This window comes from Chionomys nivalis, chromosome 16 (assembly GCF_950005125.1).
Source record: "Chionomys nivalis chromosome 16, mChiNiv1.1, whole genome shotgun sequence".
NCBI classification, from domain to species: domain Eukaryota; kingdom Metazoa; phylum Chordata; class Mammalia; order Rodentia; family Cricetidae; genus Chionomys; species Chionomys nivalis.
In genome coordinates, this window is record NC_080101.1 from 14483146 (window position 1) to 14503667 (window position 20522).

The 20522-nt window shown below is 42.3% G+C and overlaps 1 protein-coding gene across 4 annotated transcripts in view; it reads left to right on the forward strand.

The window, feature by feature from the left end:
- Positions 1-1467: 1467 nt before the first annotated feature.
- The window catches only part of Ecpas (Ecm29 proteasome adaptor and scaffold), a 125273-nt gene continuing 106218 nt past the window's right edge, over positions 1468-20522 (forward strand). Inside the window, exons 1-2 of one of the 4 annotated variants that reach the window (XM_057790330.1) lie at positions 1502-1833; positions 9613-9716. In XM_057790330.1, the coding sequence (XP_057646313.1) occupies positions 9695-9716 (22 nt within the window). In that variant the 5' untranslated portion in view covers positions 1502-1833; positions 9613-9694. Of the gene's footprint in view, positions 1834-2020; positions 2440-9612; positions 9717-20522 lie in introns of those variants that run through there. The other 3 variants (XM_057790329.1, XM_057790331.1, XM_057790327.1) reach the window with 3 other exon arrangements.

The window sequence follows — 20522 nt, forward strand, 5'->3', positions numbered from 1 at the left end:
ACAGTGGTATGGGAAGAGTGGTGAGACATTTCTAAACTTCAGTATTGTTTGTAAATAGTTCGCTGCACACTTATTTTGGAAGAAACACCAAACCAAAGAGCAAGAATGACCACTAAAAAGGACTGAGGCTCAGTGCAGCAGTACAAAACTACACTCAGTTTTGTGTCCCCAGAGGCAGAGGCTGGAGTCAGGGACTTAGGATATCAGTCTGGATGGCATGCTAAGATTGTAGAGCATGGGATGGTGTGGTTTAATACATTAAGTCATCAGCAAGAATGATTGTCGGGTAATACAAATTTCTTTAAACTAACATTGAACAATGTTTACGGGGGCTGAAAAAATTGACCCAGAACCGTGATCCACTTGTGTTTGTTCTTCTGACACCTGTGATCATCTAAAACCAGTGAACATATATTTGGTTCGCAGTTTTAGAGGTTCGGCTCACGGGTCACGGTCGCTTTCTTCCATCCCTGTGCGCTGCTCGAGGTGAGGTTGGCCATCATAGCAGGGAGTGTTGGTGGAATAAAGCAGCTCCTCTCAAGGCAAACAGGAAGCAGAGAGAGCAGTGACCCAAGAGACAGTTGCCACACAGTCCCTAAGGACACACCTCTAGTGATGCACTTCCTTCTCTTAGCCCCACCTCCTGCTTTCCACGGCAATGAAGCCTTGAAAACACTATCTTACTGATTAGGTCAGACCCCAGGGTCCAATTATTGTCCCAGAGTCCATCAGCTGGCAAGCCAAGTCCCAGGGCAGGAACATGTACGGGACAGTCTGTAATCAAGCCTTATCCCTATCAACCGAGCTGTAGATGGGGCTGGTACGTGTGTGCAGAGAGAAGGTCCTGAAGCACCAACACAATCCTACATTACATAAATTTCTTTAGGGTGTGAGATGGATGAGGCGGAAGAGCTAAACTAGGAGGAAGGACTCTTTTTTAAAATGGTATTTCAAATCATTTGCATTCTTTACAAAGACAATGTCATTTTCTTTGTAAATGCAAAATAAATACAGGAAGTAATACTGTTAGTGTTTAACATCTTGTACTTGCCAATGTCACATCCGGAACGACATATATTCAAATTTCAAGGCATTATTTAGGGCCCTAGGGATTCCATTTTGGGGAATAGGTGCAGTTTCAATTCATTTAGGGTGTCAATATTCCGTCCCCTGCCCCCCAAGAAAGGTATCTGATCTGGAACCTAATTTCTTATAGTGGAATAATCACGTCATCCCTGAATTTGGATCCCATTTTACAACTGTCCACGACCTCGTGGACAAACCGAAGGCATTAAAATTCAAAGTCGGCCTTTCCACTTAACAACTCCTGTGAAGAACAAATCTACGCCAAGTCTTGGTAGCTCACATGGGAACTTTAACTGCGGCGGTGCCCCGCCCTTCGCCAGGCTCGAAGCCCGTCCCCGAGGAGTCCGTGGGGTCCCCCTCGGGGTTGATCTCTCGGGGCTGCGCCCTCGGTGCTCAAAGTTCGGGGCTGCACGGAGGCCCGGCCTGAGTCAGCGCGGCGGCCGAGAAGTTGGGCGCGAGGCGCAGGGCGGGGCTTCCTCCGCCGACCCGAGCCTCGCTCGACTTTCCCGACTCCACGTCTATTCCTCGGGCCAGGCCGACGTGACAGCCGCACACCTCGATCGCCAGCGCCGAGGAAGCTCTCCTGCGGAGACCGGGACAACCCGGCCCGGCTCGGCCGCACACACACCGGCTTCTCCGGAGCGGCCGCGCGCGTCCCCCTCGACACAGGCCCGGGCCCGCCCTCCACCTCGCTGGTCGCGGCGCCCGAGCGGCAGCAGCCCGGGATGGAGACCGGTTCGGACTCAGGTCAGAGGCCGCGCGCCCGCGGCGGAGGTGGGGGAAAGAAGCCAAGGGGGGGAGGCCCGCCGCGGCTCCGCTCCGCGCGGGGGGAAAGCTTGGCGGCGGCAGGTGGGCAGGACGAGCTCGGCGCGGGCGAGAGAGCGAGCGAGCGAGGGCGGGCGCGCATGGGGCCGGGGGGGGGGGGAATGGCTCAGCTCTTTCTAAATATAAGAGCCGGCGTGAGGCGAGCGAGCCGGGCTCCGAGCCGCAGAGCCGCCGCGCGGGCACGGTCCCTCGGCCGCACGGGCGGCAGCGGCTCCTCCGAGGCGCGAGGCGGAGGGGGAGCGGCCCACGTCGCGAGCTCGCGAGGCGGCGCGGGGCGGCGGGAGCGACGCTCGCCGCGCGGAGGACGCAGGCGGCGGGCGGGCTTCGAGGGCGCAGCGCGGCCCCGCGTGAGGGAGCCGAGGCGGCCCCGGGCCCCTGCGGCACGGCGCGGCGCGACACGGCACGGCGACGGCCGCGAGCCCCCCTCGCCGCCCGTCCGCCCCTCCCTCCCTGGCTCGCTCGCTCGCTCGCTCGCTCCCGGGCGCAACATGGCTGCGGCCGCCGCCTCCGCCTCCCAGGACGAGCTGAGTAAGTGCGGCGCAGAGTCCGCGGCCGCGAGCGGGAGTCGACTCCACGCAGGGGCCCGGGGCCGCGGGACCCCAGAGGCTCGCGGGGCTCGGGACCGGGCGAGCGGGCGAGCGACGGCGGCGGCGGCCTGGGTGTGCGGGGGGCTGGGGCGCTCGGGCCTGGCGGGCGGGCGGGAGGGGAGGGCGAACGGGGCGGGCCGCCGCCGCGGGTGCTTGTAGGCCGCAGGTTTGCACTGTCACGTCGTGAAATTGAAACCGGAGCTCGGGGCAGAGCCACCTCGGCTCGCCCGCCGCTTCGGCCCCGGGGTTCGGGGGGGAGTCCGGCCCCCTGACCTGCTGCCCACGGTGTCGCGCGGCCCTTCGCCCCGGGGTCGGACTGTGTGTCCACCCGTCCCGTCTGACCCCCGCCACCATGTCCCCTGGTTCGGACGGACGGGCGAGTTGTGGCAATGGATCTTTTGGGAAGGAGAGAAGGTGCCTTTCCCCGACATCCTAGGAATCGGCGGAAAGGTCACGGATTGGAGATGACGCTCAGGTTGAAGCAGGAAAGACGGACAGGGCCGCTGTTAGCGCAGAAACAGTAAATAAATAAATAAGACGCGGGTGACAGAGCTGTCAGAAGGGAGAGGCAATCGCACTGCACGCCAAGCCTTGCGATTTTCCAGGGGACGGATCCAGGCTCGCCCGGAGCCGTGGTCACCCTGAAGTCCAGGCCCCGCATGCTGCCAGTGTTCCACTCTATGCTTTGTGGGAAGTGTAGTTCCAGAGTGTTGTAGGCCTATTCTGGGGTCATAAATATGCAATTTCGCGGGCTATGTAGAATAATTTGTTGCGTTTTGGGTGGTTAGTTCAAGTGCTTTAGGGTATTTAGGAGCACCCCCCTTCCACCCCCGGTTGCTGTTGAGCTCAAGACTAAAGAGAGGTGTTAAGAGATGATGTGTATTTTACATGCAGCACGGGTCAGGTGTTGTACGCTTATGTTTGTGAAGCTTGTGTTATTAAAGCGTCTCCATCGCCATGTGAAAGTAGTTAAACGTAATTTATGTTTCTTTGGTGCTTGGCAGTTGAAAGCTACTTTTACGAATGTGATCTCACTTCTGCCCTCATAACAACCTTGTATGACAGGCAGGTAGGAATTATCCTTGTTTTAACGAGGAGGCAGGTTTAGAGGGATTAAGTTCCTTGCTGCCTGACTCAGAACCGGGGAAGCAGGAGTACTGGTTGCTCTTTTGGACGCAGAAGTCAACATTTGGTATGGCTCTGGGGAGAGGGGGTTATCTGGGGAACAAGGTAGGGTCTCCTGGTATGGAGAGGGGTAGGTGTGGACTAGTAGCCACAATGTTGACTGCTTGCCTGCCAGTCCCCGTGAAATCACCTCTTGGCCTTTTGAAGAGATCAATTCCTCAATTTTATTTTTCTGTATTTTTTTTTATTGTGGTAAGATACACATCACACAAATTATCATCCTAACCATTTTTAGTCGTGTAGTTCAGGGTCATTGTGTACATCTACTCTGTTGTGCAGTCCTCACCACCATCATCTTCAGGACTCTTCATGCAAAACAGAAATTCTGTACCTATTGAACAACGCATGCCCTCCTTCTGAACCCCCTTGCAGCCTCTTTCCCGCTTTTTGTCTCTAAACTTCATTAGCTAACATGTTTAAGTGGCTGTACACTGTACTTGTCTCTTTTGTGTTTGTTTTATTTCATTTAGTATAATGTCTTCAGAGCTTCTCCATGCTGAAACACCTGCCATGTTTTCCTTTCTAAGACTGAGTACTGCACCCTCGCACGTAATACATTTTCTTACCCATTCGTCTCTATGGACAGGTTGCTTCCAGATTTCAGTTACTGTGAGTGATGCTGCTCTAGTCCTGCTTTCAGTCCTTTTGGGATTATGCCCTTAACTTTTGAGGAACTGCCACGTCTTGCTTGCTTTTTGTGGTGCTGGCGATTGAAACCAGGGCTTGCACGTACTGGGCAAGCGCTCTATCGCTAGTGACATCCCCAGCCTGCAGTTTGTCTGTTTGTCAGCGGCCATACCATTTTACATTCCCACCAACGGTGCATAGAGGGTTCCACTTCTTCATATTATTGTCAGTAGTTAGGATTTTCTGTGTTCTCACTAGTACCATCCTAGGGGGATCTCAGGTGGTCTGAATTTATGTATAAAAATGTGTATTTTAAAATTGACATGCCTCGTGGTGTCTGGGTTTCTGTTGTAACACTAAGTACATTACAATCTCAGTTCCTGGTAGGAATGGGAAAGAAAATGAGATGAAGAATTACACAGCATTTTGAAGTGGTTCAAGTGTTTGTGTATCTGCAGTTCATATTTGTATATCAGGTACCATTTAAGATGCTGATAGTATTTCTGGTTAAGAGATTTATTGGCATTACCAGCAAATGTTAAAGTTAGGAACAGGTAGTTCAATTCTACCTGTTCTGTTTTCTTTGGTCAACTTATCAAAGAAATCTGTTAATTTAGCTTCTGCTTTCTTCAGAAGAGATAAAAGACTTGGCATTTGGTTCCTAGACTAACTTAAGACCATATACATAAGTGCAGGTTCAGAAATTTCAAATGGTAGCATTTGTAAAGCTGAAGCAAGAGGCACTTCGGTTTGAGGCCAGTCTGAAGTATATAGCAACCCCCTCCCTCTCTCCCTCTCTCTTTCACACACACACACACACACACACACACACACACACACACACACTCTGAAGCGTTTTTTTTTTTATTTGCTTCAGGATGGCTGTAATAAGAGGAGATGGATGGTAAAGGTGCCTTGAGGGTTCCAAGAAAAAGGGACTAATTATCTGAACACCTAGTGGTGTTATACTGTTTTTGAGGTTGGTCTTATGTTACACATGCTGGTCTCCAACTCTTGGGCTCCAGTAATCCTCCTGCCTCAGCCTCCTGAGTGCTACAACTAACTACGGGCTATTACCACTGTGTAGTAGGGAGGCCGCTTGTTCGTTTCCCGGCTACCCAGACTCCCAAAATAACCACACAGAAACTGTATTAATTAAATCACTGCTTGGCCAATTAGATCTAGCTTCTTATTGGCTAACTCTTACGTATTAATTTAACCCATTTCTGTTAATCTGTGTATTGCCATGAGGCAGTGTCTTACAGGGTAAAGTTCTGGCATCTGTCTCCAGAGGAGCTACATGGCTTCTCCCTGACTCTGCGCTTCTTTCTCCCAGCATTCAGTTTAGTTTCTCCCACCTAGTTCTGTTCTGTCCTGTTCTGTTATATGCTCTAAGCAGTTTCTTTCTTTATTTTTTTATTTTTTATTTTTTGGTTTTTCGAGACAGGGTTTCTCTGTGGTTTTGGAGCCTGTCCTGGAACTAGCTCTTGTAGACCAGGCTGGTCTCGAACTCACAGAGATCCGCCTGCCTCTGCCTCCCGAGTGCTGGGATTAAAGGCGTGCGCCAAGCAGTTTCTTTATTAACCAGTGCTATTCACAGCATACAGAGGGGAATCCCACATCACCACTGGGTTTGACTTACTATAATTTCTGCATAATAGATGATAATAGAAGCATGAACTAGATGGAGCCCAAACATACAGAAAAAAACCCTGAAAGTTAATATTTATATACTCAACTATTTGGATTTGCTGTTTGGTACTATACTGTTGAGTTGCATTAAGTCCTCCATTTTTCATAATACACAGCCACTTTAAATGACATGACCACAATACACTGCTCCTGAGCAGTAAAACTGACTGTTATCTACACTCCTCAATCCTTTCTCCTTCTTCCTTTCCCTCCCTCCCTTTGAGACAGTCTGGGTATATAGCCTAGGCTAGCCTCTAACTGTTGGGTCCTTCTGCTGAGATTACAGGCATGCACTATCATGCCCAGCGTTTGATTGAATGTGTAAGTGAGCAAAAGCTAGGAAGGCAAGATAACCTTGAGTTTTGTTAGAATTTATGTTCTTTTTAAAAATATAAATATTGTATAAGTTTTGCTTTGAATTATGTGGTTATAACAGAATAACAGTAAAACTAATGTCTTTTGAGAGTGTACATACTTAATGACTCCTGAGAATAACTGAATTTGGTGCTGTCAACCAAATGGTGAAGTTATCCTAGGGCATAGTTAGGACTTGAACTTAGGTTATTTGACTTGAAACATTATGTAGTTCTGCTCTGTCAGCTGTTAACTTCCCTACAGTTATAGAAAGAAGTAGTTATATTTTTAATGTTTTTTTCCTTTTATTCTCTTGTAGGGATCAGAACTGGAGAGGGTGTGCAGGGGAAGGGGTTCTACTACTGAATAAACTCTCAGCCGTGTGGCAATGTTTTGCTGTTTGAACAAAATGTGCTAGACTTTTGGATAGTATGCAGATAAAGAGATTAATTAATTCATATTGTTAAAAGTGTTTCTTAGATTTAGTTTGTAATTACTTATGCTCATAGTCTGGTTTTATTTGTATTTAGGCTCATGTTTGCAAATGGAATGAAATGCAATAGAGGGCAGATGGCTAATTTTATTCTAACTTTATCCTTTATTGGTTCATGAAAAAGCTGGCACTGTAACTGGGTTTCAGTACTTGAGAGAGGTGCTTCTGAAAGAAGGAAGAAAGGAATGGAGAGTTTTTGCTTGGTTAGCTGCTCAGTGGTTTCCTGTTCTTGATTTTTAACTGTAAGGTGGCATTCAAGCCTGATCTTTTGTTGGGTTTTGGACAACTCTTGAAGAAGCAACATATAATCTTGAAGCTTACACTGTTCAGCTTGGCCATTAGACATAGCGGTGTGCAGCCTTCGTGGTGTAGGTTGTCAGGTCATCAGCCCTGCAGCGGTCTTCTGAGAGCGGCAGGCAGGTATGTAGTTGTGTCCTTCAGCAACTGTGTGAGCTTACTGAAATAGCTGCTCAGAGTTGGTCGTTGTCGTGACAGGCACTTAGACTGCGGGTCGGTCTTTGTAGAAAGGCTGTCAAGCCTGTATCATTAAATTTTGGTTACTTAAACAAATAGGAAGTTAAAATGGAAAATGACAACAGGATTTTTCTCTCTTATTCTGTTCCAGATTTTATTTCTATCCTGTTCTTTTGAATTATGCTTTCAGCAAACAATTTTAATAAAGGCCAATGCCAGTAGTTGGCATGGGGACACTGGCCTTATTCAGAAGATAGGTGGTAAAACAGTAGGCAGCTGCCAGTGTTCTTAGATGGTTTGGTCCAGGTGTTGATTTCTCCTTTCAGCCCTGGCCAAGACTCTGCTTTGATGCTTGCTTTCTTGTATGGCATGTTATCCACATATTTTCCATTTCAGTAAGCAGACTTTTAAGATAGAACAAGTAATTTATGGCCTTGTCCTCAGAATGCTTGTAATTTGACACAGATTTTTATGTCAATATAAATAGCTAATATGAAGCTTCATATGAAAAGTGCTTAATTTGGGTTGTTGGAAACCTTAAGGAATGAATATAGCATTCTAGGATCTAAGGAATAATAGCTTAATTTGAGACATTGAAGTAGAGTAATAATCATGCATTTTGAGAAATGACTGAGTAAATCAACTGAGAGGGATGAAGGTGTTTTTACTGTGGCTGTTTAAAGGACTAGGGAAGGAAATAAACTTGGTAGTCTGAGTCTTACTCTGTAGTGCCTTTATGATTTGCAATCTAGAATACATCACTTCCTGAGTTTTTTTCTTTCTCATAAAATGGGGTGATGACAAGACAATACTCAAGGTGTAGTTAAGATTAGTGTATATGAAAGTGCTCTGTATAGACAGTTAAGATGTCCACATTTACTGTTTCTGGTATGGGGAAGGCAAGAATAGATGTCATGGGGAGGATAGAATGGGCCAAGGTATAGAGTTTGAACATTGTTCTGTAGACAGCAGAGAACCAGCAGAGGCCCCCGAGTCACACAACACGAGAAGACCTGTTTTGTAAGGACAACACACGGCAGTGGTGGAACTGGTTGTGAGACCCAGAGATCAAGAGCATAAGACTCATTCAGAGGGGTCACAATGGCTGAAGAAATGTAGGGTCTGAATTGAGACAGTGGAACTGGATTTGGCAAGGAGATAACATTAATTTTGAAGCCCTAAACTTTATAGAAATTATTGTGTTATTATATAGGCGAGGAGTATTAAAGAGGGGAAGAGTTAGGGATGATTCCAGGAATCTAAGTGGAGACTGTAGGAAAGGGAAATAGGACAGAGAATTGGAAATGGAGAAAAGGGAAACAGGATTATGAATGAATGACGGAGGCATCTTTATTGGCTAGTGTAAGGAGAATGTTTTGAGTGGTGGCCAGTGCCTCTGAAATTAAAGTCAAAGCTGGTTTCAAATTCATTGCATTGTCACTTTTTGATTAATGTGTCCTTGACCACAAAACTGCCTACCTTTGGGCCTTGCTTTTTCCATCTGTAAAATGGGATCAGAACAAACTCAACTTACAGTAGTCAAAGAATGGGAAGAGATGATGCATGTTAAAATCTTGGTAGTTGGCACATGGTTTGCATGTGTGGGAAATGTGATTCTAAAGCTTTGAAGAGGCGGGGATGATGAGGTCATGGGAATGGACAGGTTATTCCAAAGACTGCTCTTTGGAGCCTGTGGATATGTAGGGAGGGTTGACATGATTCAAGGTGATGAGGAGTGCTGGGAAAAGTCACAGGTGACTAATGATCAATCTTAACTTTTTTCCCCGAGTTTTTGAGACAGAGTCTCACTGTGTAGCCCATGCTAACTTCAAACTCTCGCCTCCTGCTTCAGCTTCCTTAGTGCTTAAGCATTTATATTTCTCAGTTATACCGGCTGACACTCTTCATACAAGTGCCATGTAACTGAGATACTTCCTTTAACTTTAATTGAAGGTTTTAATATGTTTATGACCTATATATATATATATATGTATGTATATATATATATACACTTATATGATAAAATACATGTTGCATTAGTACTGGAGTTTTAGATCTTTAGTCAGTTATTATCAGCCTATCTTTGGAAGCATTATATAGGTTCAAATTCAGCTTATGGACATGCTCTTCTTTCCCAAATTTGGTAATCACTGTACTTTTCCTTATTCTGTTTCACAAAGGAGGGCATCAAAGATGTTAGCAAGAAATGAATAGTGCTAATTTTTCTTAAAATGGTAGCTGTGTGTTCAAGTCTTTAATTGTATTTTTTTTTGGTGTTCTAAATAATAGATTCTTTATACAATTGCATATGTACGAGTGGATGAACATACCATTGGTGATCCAGAGGATTTTTGTCAAGATTGGATAAACCATGTATCACATTGATTGTAGAGGTTAGTAGATTTAGTTTCTGAGGACATGTGCATTTTACAGCAGCATTTAAAATGCATAGATTATTAGGTAGCAATTTTCCCCTAAGATCTTCACTTTTTCCCATTTCCCTTTCCTAGTTACCTGAGAGAACCAGTGAATTCATGTTAGTTTGTATTGCCTATTTATATTCTCTGTGATGATAAATATAAAAAATTAGCAAGAAAGAAGAAAAAGCTAAAATTTGAAGATACTACCTAGCAGTGTGCACAGGCAGAAACAATGGGTGATTGTTTATAAGTAATATTATCTACTATACAAAAAACATTTTTACGGAATTAATTATTTTACTTCTGAAAAGAGGTAATGTAGGAGGCATCTTTATGGTAACTGATTATTCCTGTTTCTGCTACTTTGATATACACTGCAGTTTTTTATTTTAAAAGCTGTTTTATCCTATGTCATTGTTACACAAGAGTGTTTCCAGGTTTGCTCTTTAATGGTACTGGATCGTTCTTTGAAACTCTATAAATCCAGACTGTCATTTTCTCATACCATTCAATATCCAGTGACTACCTGGGGTTTAGGAACATCAGTCTAAAAGTGCTTGTGTGCCTATCTTCTGCTATGATTCCTAGACTAATTTAACTGTTATTTTATAACTTTTTAGTTATTATTTATTTGGTCCTGCTGATTATAGTATATGATGCTTAATTCATTTAAGTGGAATTTTGGGGCCGGGAATATTTTATAAACTGGAATTCAACTTTAGAATAAATTTTAGTTAATTTTTGCTGTTCCTCATCGTTTTTCCTGAGATGTGTGGTGAAATGGAGACTTGGGAAGTTGGAAGAATTGTTTGGTAGACCGATGAGGGCATTGCTTATTCCACCCTAGATTCTTCAGCTATTTTGGGGACCGTGAGAAATGTATCCATGCTCTAATGATGTCCTGAAGACAAGCAGACCAAAACACAAATGCTAGGACTTAAATTGTGCCTTTTTAGTTAGGCTGGTGGTTCATGCCTATGATCCCTGTACTCAGGAGGCAGACTTTGGAGGATCACAACTTTGAGGCCTTTTTGGACTACATAGTGAATCCATCCAGGATGGCTGGGGTTATCGTGTGAGATCCTACCTCAATAAACAAAACAACAGAACGTTCAGACTTTTCCACATCTAAATGAACATTTTTCTTCCAAGTAATTAATTGTTTTTGGTGGATATTAATTATCCTGCATTGGACTATTATGCAACTTAAATTCTTACGTAGTACCCCAAATTGGCTTTCATAAGCTAAAGCAATCCTTCTGCTCAATAACTTACTAAATTAATTTCTAACTGGCTGCCTGCCAGCTCCCCGGCTCTGAGGGGAGAGGCCCTTTTGAGATGTGGGAGTGTGTGTCAACCTAAGACTGTGTATGTGTTAGGAGTCTGGCACTTACCCACCGTGTCTTAGGAATTGATGGGTACTCTGGTCAGATCATCTGGTCCAACCCCGTCAGACTGCCCTCCTGTAGCTTTGCTTTCGTGTGTGTGTGTGTGTGTGTGTGTGTGTGTGTGTGTGTGTGTGAAGGGTGAGGAGTTGAGTAAGTAAAGAATCTTGGTGGGGAGCTGAGGTGATCAGGAAGAGGTAAGCCTTTTTGGGGCTCATACTGAGTTGATAGGGGGCTTTAAAGTAGTCTGGCATCTTATACAGAAGGCTGGGATTTCAGTTACCAGGAAATAGACTCTTAACTTCACTTTGCTTAAGGAGTTTGGTACTAGTTCTTCTAGATGAAAAGATCCATGGCCTTTTCTGGAGAATGCGGCAATGTCTATTCACCCCCCAAAAATGTATCGGTGGCAAACCAAAGAAGTGATTCTATCCAAATTTAGCTTGGTGAAACGAGGAGTTTATTTGGGCTCCTTAAAGAAGCCTGGGTGAGTGGTTACTTCCAGAACACATGACTTAAAGGCACCTGCTGGACTGCAGAGCCCACCTCAGCATGGGCTGCAGTTTATGAAAGTTGAATTCCTAGCGCTCCCTGCTGAACTTGGGCAGGCAGCTGCATGGATGATTCCCTTTTTTGCGATTGTTTACTGCTTATGTAACGGGGGGGGGGGGGGAGCCTCTGTATCATAACTTTTTGGGCTTCCTGAGCTTCCAAAGTTTCATTAGCTTCCTGAGTCTTATGATCCTTAATTCACTCTCTGAGGGAATGTCTCAATTTAGGGGAAATAACTAGATAACAAGGACTTTCTTAATTGGGCATTTGTCTTGACCCTGAGGACAGAGGGACAATGCTTTGCTACTTTAGTCCTGAAGGGCAGGAGGAGTGCTACATAGGTAGGGACCCAGGATCCGGATGGTTTCCTTGGGCTGCCCTAGCTAGAGAAAGGCAGCTTTTGCAGAAACCTTGCTGATAGGGATTGAGTCATTCATTGCCTTACTTACAACATACTGTATTTGTGTTTACTAATGGACTGCTCGGCATTTGCTTTTAAAAAGTACATTTGCATTTATCTGAGTTCCTTTAAAAATGCTGGAGTAGGGGCAAATTTCTATTTTAATATCTTAGGCATGAAGATGGGAGTTCTGATTTCTAGCCATTTTTTTCTAAAGAAAAGTTCTGCTATCCTTACTTAGGTTTTGCACATATTAGATTGACAGTTAATGACTTAGGATATTATTTAGGAATCAACAGATGAAGTGGACGTTGAGGGCTAGTATTAGTTAGATTTATAAGACAGAATAATCTAGATAGAAGTCAGGTCTTCCTTAATTTTCAGTTTTAGCCTCAAACTAATCACAATGGTTTTCAGAATTTGAAGATGCTCAGTCTCTACTTTACACCTCTAGATTGTCACTTCCAGTTGTATAATTTAGTTCTTTTATTTTTCTTAGTTTGTAAGTTCCCGTTTCTGAAAATGCTGTTTTGGTTCTCCCTATTTCAGATCGATCTCTCCTGTCTGTCTGTCTGTCTGTCTGTCTGTCTGTCTGTCTGTCTGTCTGTCTGTCTATCTATCTATCTATCTATCTATCTATCTATCTATCATCTATCAATCTGTTTTACAATCACTATTCTCTTTACTCCTATATTTCTGGAGTAAATTATTAAAAATGTGATAAGCACAAGGCAGCCTGGTGTTTGGAGCACTTGATTTTCTGTGATTTCACTGATCTCTTTGTCATTTTCCTCCTTCGTTTTTCTTTTCTCCTTTTGCTTTAGAAATTGCTATATTCCCCTGATTTGGATCAGGACAGCTTTGCCACACAATGAGAAACTTACTTTCTTGTCATGGTTATTAAAAACCTGTCTCTTTTTCAACTGATCTTAATTCATAAGCTTCCACCAGTGTCCTCTTTTCCTATACAGATGTTAGATGTACAAACTTCTAAGTAGCTTTTATGATACATAAAGAATTTCTTTTCTCTGCATTCAGTCAGTATTTGAGCATATACTTTCTGAAAGGAACTGGGTTTAGTGTTGGAATAAGAGACTCAGTCATAGGTTCTGAGCTTAAGCTGGAAGAGGATGGAGACAGTGAATAGGCAGTAGGGTGGAATCAGATCAAATATGGTTAGGGAAGAATGGAGGGAGCTGTTACATAATATGTAGCAAAAGCTAGTAATCACCAGAAGAAGAACAGAAAATGTAAGTGGTGGCATGGGTTGGGGGAGGTTGCTGAGGAGCTGAGCCATAACTCCAGGGTGTCTCCTGTGGCTGCATTCAGGAGAAGCTGGGAGTTTTGACTTGGCCTCAGAAAAGAATTTTAAGAGGAGTCAGTATGAGGCAGAGTTGGAGTTCATCAAGAAAAGATTTTAACATAGATTTAAGCTTGGGATTAATGGAGAGGTACTCAGGGAAAATATAAGGTAGCTAGCTCTAAGTGTGGTCATGGGCTACTCAAGAGAGAGTTGCGATTGACTTTGCCATAACCTTATAGATGATTTTGATGGCTTCTGAAGTTACATCTCATAGGGTTGTTAAGGCACTTAAATGTGATCATAGGGTGATTTCTCATGCGAACGTGTTAGGTAGGATCATACCTGATGAAGGTGAACTTTAGGTGACAGGCTCCTTTTCATGCCCCTTATATTTTCCTGGTCTTTGTACTTTGTATCCTCTCCAGAAAAGGCCTGTAGGGAGCCCATACCACCAGGCTGGAAGTGGTATACTTGTATAGTACATAGTATTTGAGCTGGGTCTCAAGTGGGATGGGGTTAGATAGAGGAACAGTCTGGTGTATTTGGGAGAGTATACTGTAATGATTGACTTGGTTGGCCAAAGGACTTGGACTGGGAAAAACTGGATGTGGTGGCAAATTTCTTGATTCTAGTATGGGGGAGGTGGAAGGAGGAGAACTGGAGTTTGAGGACAGTCTGGACTAGAGCAAAACTGTAGTGTCTCAAAATAATTGGGCTGGGAGGACCTATTGTACATGTGAGAAACAGTTGGGATTTGGATGTTTTGTGGGGAATGATGGCATACGTAAGTGAGAATGTTTGTTATGGATAGATTGGCCTACTCCTAGGAAGGACTCCCTTTTTGATGTGACATGGCATTGGAAACATTTTGTTTTTTAAATGTACTTTATGGAGGTATGTTTTTGTTTTCTTTTACAAGATCTTCATTTATGTTTGGATCAAGTTGTAAGCTGGCTTAAGCCATAATGGCACTTAAAGTGACTCTCAGTACTTAAGGAGCTGAGAGAGACTTCAAGAGAGTCTAAGAATTGCAGGCTAGGAATTGTTTAGATCTTCTTCCAGCTTTTCTGTGCCTTCATGCCATTCTTTCTTCTGTCCAACTTCCTCTGATTTTTGTGGTCAATTGGATAGGCTCAAGATATCTGTATCATATCTGCCGGTTTGTGTTTATAGCTTCAGCCAGTTAGGTGAGACTTGGCTCTTGAATCCTAATTCTGAAGAAAGTTGCATCAGAGACTACCTTGATATATTTGACACCAGCTGTGGTTAAGGTACACATTTATGCTCTTGAAGTAATTGATAGAGTTAAACAAATGGCAGGCAGTATGCGTCCCCGTCTTCTCTTCATACTTTATGATGAGTGTTGTAATAAGAAGGTGATCCTGAAAAGGGCTCTGTTCCTTTAGTGGTTTATTATTATTATTATTAATTATTTTTAATAAATAAAGCTTGCCTGAAGATCAGAGTGCAAAACAGCTGGCAGTGGTGGCACACACCTTTAACCCCAGTAGCCATACTTGTTACCCATACAATCCAGGCAGCGGTTGTGCACACCTTTAATACCAGCACTGGAGAGGAATATAAGACAGGAGGAGACAGCTCTCACTCAGTCTCAGATTATGGATTTGTGGAGGCAGGATCGCCTATTTTGGTCTGATGTAGAGGTAAGAGCCAGTGGTTGGCTGCTTTGCTTTTCTGATATTCAGCTTGAACCCTAATATCCATCTCTCGGTTTTTATTATTTGTGCTACATCTGGTGCCCAGCGTGGGTATTCGTGCTACACTTTGCCATTCTTCTTTTTGTGTTTTCTGTATAAGTAATGACATGAGTTAGAAAAAATCTCTTTACATTTTTCTTTTTTGTTCTGACATGGATATAATAGTTGGCATGAACTCAGCTAGAAACTGGTTTATTTTGGGACTTTAAGATTATTCTCAAGGTTTTGGTACTTTAACTTAGACCGAATACTCTTATTTTTTACATTTAAGATACTTCAAAAGTTCTGTAATTAAAATTCTTTCCTTATTTTTGAAACATGAATTCTTATTTTTTTAAATTGCTCTGTACACTCTTCAGATAAAAAAATTTATTTTTATTGAAGAATATTTGAAAATACAAAGAAACATCACTGATATATTTTATTTCTTGTTTTATACACTTATAAACAAAATTCTGGGCATATATAATATCTTTAAAATAAAAATAATTCAAGTAATAACAAAAGAATACTATGAAGAAATTATGGAGAACTATTATGGAGGTTTGAGTTTCTCTGTTTGTTGCAAGAGTTGTTAGGGATGGAAACCTGAGTACATGCTCGGCAAATGTTCTTTATTGACTCATGTCTGTTCTATCTTTCATAAAGTTTTGACATTTTTTTCTGCTACCTTCAGATCCTTTAAAAAATATTACAGAGATAATTAAAATCCCCTTTACTGTTCTTTCCTTCCCCTGTTTCTGTATTTCTTCTTTTCCCTACTTGCCTAGACATAGTCATTTGTCCTGTTGTATTTATATCATGAACAGTATACATATTTATTTAGAAACTTTCTGTAAGTGCAAGTACCCTGTTGTACATGCCTTGCTTTCTGACTTGTTTGGATCTTAAGAAATTTAAACATAGTAGTGTTTAAATACATACCCACATATGTTTATTTTATTTTATTTTTTTTAACTTCAACATAGCAAAATTACATATAACAAAACAGTTATCAAGTAAAAATTACAATATTTACATCTATTTTATCTTTATCATAACTAAGGAAAACTGTAACTAACTATATATTCTTCAACTCCATCAAAGACTCGAGAAGGATACAATATTTCCTAAGCAAACAAGAAATAAGCAACTTCCAAACTCTAGAAATGACAGAGACATTTCGCTGCCTGGACAGTTACCCAAAGTTCTTTTGTACCGCTGGGGCATCCATCTTCGGCCTTCAGGTCCATAGTATCCAGAGACATTTCCATGAAGCAGGAAATTTCAAAGGCAGTTCAGTCACTATCTGCTGTGTCCTGCAGAATGTCTCGCAGACTCTTTCATGAATCAGGAACCCCGAAAGATCATCTCACCTTTAGGCAAGTTCAGCAGTCCTCTCTCTGCAGGTTCTTTGTGTCCAGTTTATGCAGTCCAGACAAGAGCAGTTTCTTGCCCAAGTGGCTATCAGACTCCATAAGGATCCTCTTCGATGCCCATCTTCCTCTTTAAGTAGATTGGTGCTGCCAGGAGCAGACATGTCTCATTGTCATGAAAAACCCTAAGTTATTAAAACATTTAAAATGCCATATTCTATAATCTTTGAAAGATATGAAGAATGCCTATCTAAAATATATCTATGTACATCTAGAAAATCTAACTAACATGACTACAAACTTGACTATTATAGATGATTATCTATTAACAACATATATACATTACATTTTTCATGAACTATACAATCACAATACCTTAATCAAGATCAGAAATACATATAACAAAATTTACCTTAAATCTCTATCAATAAAGCAAAATCTATACTAATGCAAATTATTCATACCTCTATCATATCCCCCTTTAAATGTAAAAGAACATTTATAAACAATATTTGGGAATATGGACATAGTTATTTCTCTCCAAACTGCTGAATGGTGCGCTTACTGGGAAGATTCTAGCCTACGTCCATCCTGGGTCGGAGCTTCATCTCATCTGCCTCACATATGTTTAAATACATAGTCATGTAAATATGACTCATACTTGTTTTTACCACAGTGTGACCCTACTACATTTAATCCATCACTTGATTGACATTTAGGTTTTATTTATTTATTTTTACTCTTACTAATCCTGTGGCTATGGTTTTATGCATATGTCCTCCCTCCCTCCCTCCCTCCCTGTCTCCCTCCCTCCCTGTCTCTCTCCCTCTCTTCTTCCCTCCCTCCCCTCCTTCCCTCCTCCCCCCTTCCTTCCTTTCCTCCTTCCCTCCTTCCTTGTCTTTGGCTTTTGGGACAGCCTATTACTGTAGCCCAGGCGGCCTTGGAACTCACTACACTGGCCTCAGGCTTGTGGCAGCTCTCTGGAGTCTTCAGATTGAGTGAGTTACCATATCCAGCTTAGTTCTTTAAAGTATTTATATTTAGTTCTTTTTTAGTTTAAAAACATACTAGCTATTTATAACTTATTCCTCTTCTCCTTTTTACTTTATAGAACAAATTTTTTATATCTTGTTTGTATCTTATGCTTTGTGCTGTTTCAATTTTTCATTTTCAGATCTGCATTTAAAGCTTAAAATATCTTGATTTTATCCATGTTATTAATTTACTTGGAAGTGATTTTTATATTTCATGTGTTTCTGGTTGTCTGCTATATTCTCTGTTTCAGTCTGCTGATTTGTTCCTTTGTAAATACTTTTATTGTATATACTCTTAACTACAGTAACTTTATTATAAGTCTTAAAATGTAGTAGGTCCATTCACTTTTGTGGAAATTCTGGTTATTTGATAGTCCATATTATTTTTTATTCTTATAATTTTCTCTTCAACTTTCATGAAGAACTCTTGTCTATAGAGAATATTTGGTTGTGGAATATTCTACTATTTTTATGATACTGGGTTTATTTATAGACCTTTTTGCTGTTTACCAGATATTTTTTGCTCTCTTTTCTGGGCACAAAAGACATTTTGGTGCTTGACGGCCTTTTTGTTAGGGACATGACATGGTGTGCATGTAAGACATGGGTGAGGTTAGTTTAACCTTTTTGTTGAGCAGAGGGTTGAGAGTGTGACGCCAGGGCAGCCGGGCTTCAGCTGGAGTTGGCCCTACTGCTGACTGCTGAGCAGAGCCTCCCTACTGAGCTTTGGTTGAGAAGTATTGTGGGAAGTTTGTGTCAGCTTCAAGTGTGGAAATGATGCGCATTTTAATCACGGAATCTACTAACCTGTTCCAGCTGACACAGAAATTTGAATATTTCTAGTCTGTTTATTCTGGTCTTTAAAATTAAGTTAGAGTTCAGTAAAGAATTTTGACATATTTTGTTAGATTCATTTCTAGGTACCTGTCTTAGGATTTCTCTTGTTGTGATGAAACACCATGACCAAAAAGCAAGTTGGGGAGGAAGGGGTTTGTTTGATATTTTGCTTTGACATTGCTGTTCATCAGTGAAGGAAGTCAAGGATAGGAACTTAAACAGGGTAGGAACCTGGAGGAGCTGATGCAGAGGCCATGGAGGGGGTGCTGCTTACTGACTTGCTTCCCGTGGTTTGCTCAGCCTGCTTTCTTATATACTCCAGGACCACCAGCCCAGGGATGGCACCTCTCAGAATGGGCTGAACCCTTCTCCATTGATCACTAATGAGAGAATGCCTTACAGCTGCGTCTCATGGAGGCTTTTCCTCAACTGAGCCTCAACTGAGAGGCTCCTCCCTCTCTGATGACTATCTTTTGTCAAGTGGACACACAAAAGCATACAGGACAGTACCTTATGGTTTTTATTGCTGTTGCACACATTTTAAACAATACTCCCTTTTTAACTGTTTGCTCTCATGTGTATCACTTGGCTTCTTTACCCTGATCTTGTGTGCAACATGACCTTTCTTGCTCCACATTCTCTTCTCATCGATACTATACATGCTGTGAAATACTGGGAGCTAAAAAATTCCTGTTGACTTTTTTTACACTGCATTTTCATGACCCTTCAGTTTGGTTAGAAGTAGTAACTATGTGTACTTTCTGTGTTGTCCAGGTTTTGTATACAATATGATATTTGATGTAGATTTTTACATTTTGTCAGATAATGGTTATTTTCTTCCAGACTAGTTGTTTTCAAATTTACATTTCTAAGCTCTGCTCTGTGATACTGGGATTCTGTGTTGTTTCCTATACTCCTCTACCGAACAGCTTCCTGTGTTAAGGCTCTCATTTTCTGTTTCCATGAGAATATTTTCTTTGTTCCCCTTAGAAATTGTATTGTTTTATCTTTCATATTTAGAGTTCTTGGGAGTGGTGCCAAGGATGGAAACCAGGGTCTTGTTCATAAGCACATACTCCATCACTAACTATCTCTAGCTTTTCATATTTAGCTTTATGATTCATCTTCTTTGATGTGTGATAAGGTAGGAGTTGTATTTTGTTTTCCCTTATTACAATGCAATTGCTTTTAGTATAGTTTACTGAAATCACAATTATTCATTTACTCATTTTATTCATAACTTTGTTCTAAGGCAGGTGACTTATCCATGTTTATCTCTTAAGGATTTTCTTTATTTTCCAACTGAACTGTTTTTGTACTACATGGTACTTTTAGTTATCGTTATTTTTGGCAAGGTTCAAAATCTTGTCATGTAAACTGTTTTTCTTCAGCATCAATTTGGCAAATATTGGCAATTTTCTCTTTTTTTTTTAAATTTATTTATTTCTTAAAGATTTCTGCCTCTTCCCCGCCACTGCCTCCCATTTCCCTCCCCCTCCCCCGATCAAGTCTCCCTCCCTCGTCAGCCCAAAGAGCAATCAGGGTTCCCTGTCCTGTGGGAAGTCCAAGGACCCCCCACCTCCATCCATGTCTAGTAAGGTGAGCATCCAAACTGCCTAGGCTCCCACAAAACCAGTACGTGCAGTAGGATCAAAAACCCATTGCCGTAGTTCTTGAGTTCTCAGTAGTCCTCATTGTCCACTATGTTCAGCGAGTCCGGTTTTATCCCATGCTTTTTCAGACCCAGGCCAGCTGGCCTTGGTGAGTTCCCGATAGAACATCCCCATTGTCTCAGTGTGTGGGTACATCCCTCACGGTCCTGAGTTCCTTGCTCGTGCTCTCTCTCCTTCTGCTCCTGATTTGGACCTTGAGATTTCAGTCCGGTGCTCCAATGGGGGTCTCTGTCTCTGTCTCCTTTCATCGCCTGATGAAGGTTAATATTCAGGAGGATGCTTATATCTTTTTCTTTGGGTTCACCTTCTTATTTAGCTTCTCTAGGATCGCAAATTATAGGCTCAGTGTCCTATATTTATGGCTAAAAACCAATTATGAGTGAGTACATCCCATGTTCCTCTTTTTGGGTCTGGCTTACCTCACTCAGGATAGTGTTTTCTATTTCCGTCCATTTGCATGCAAAATTCAGGAAGTCATTGTTTTTTACTGCTGAGTAGTACTCTAATATGTATATATTCCGT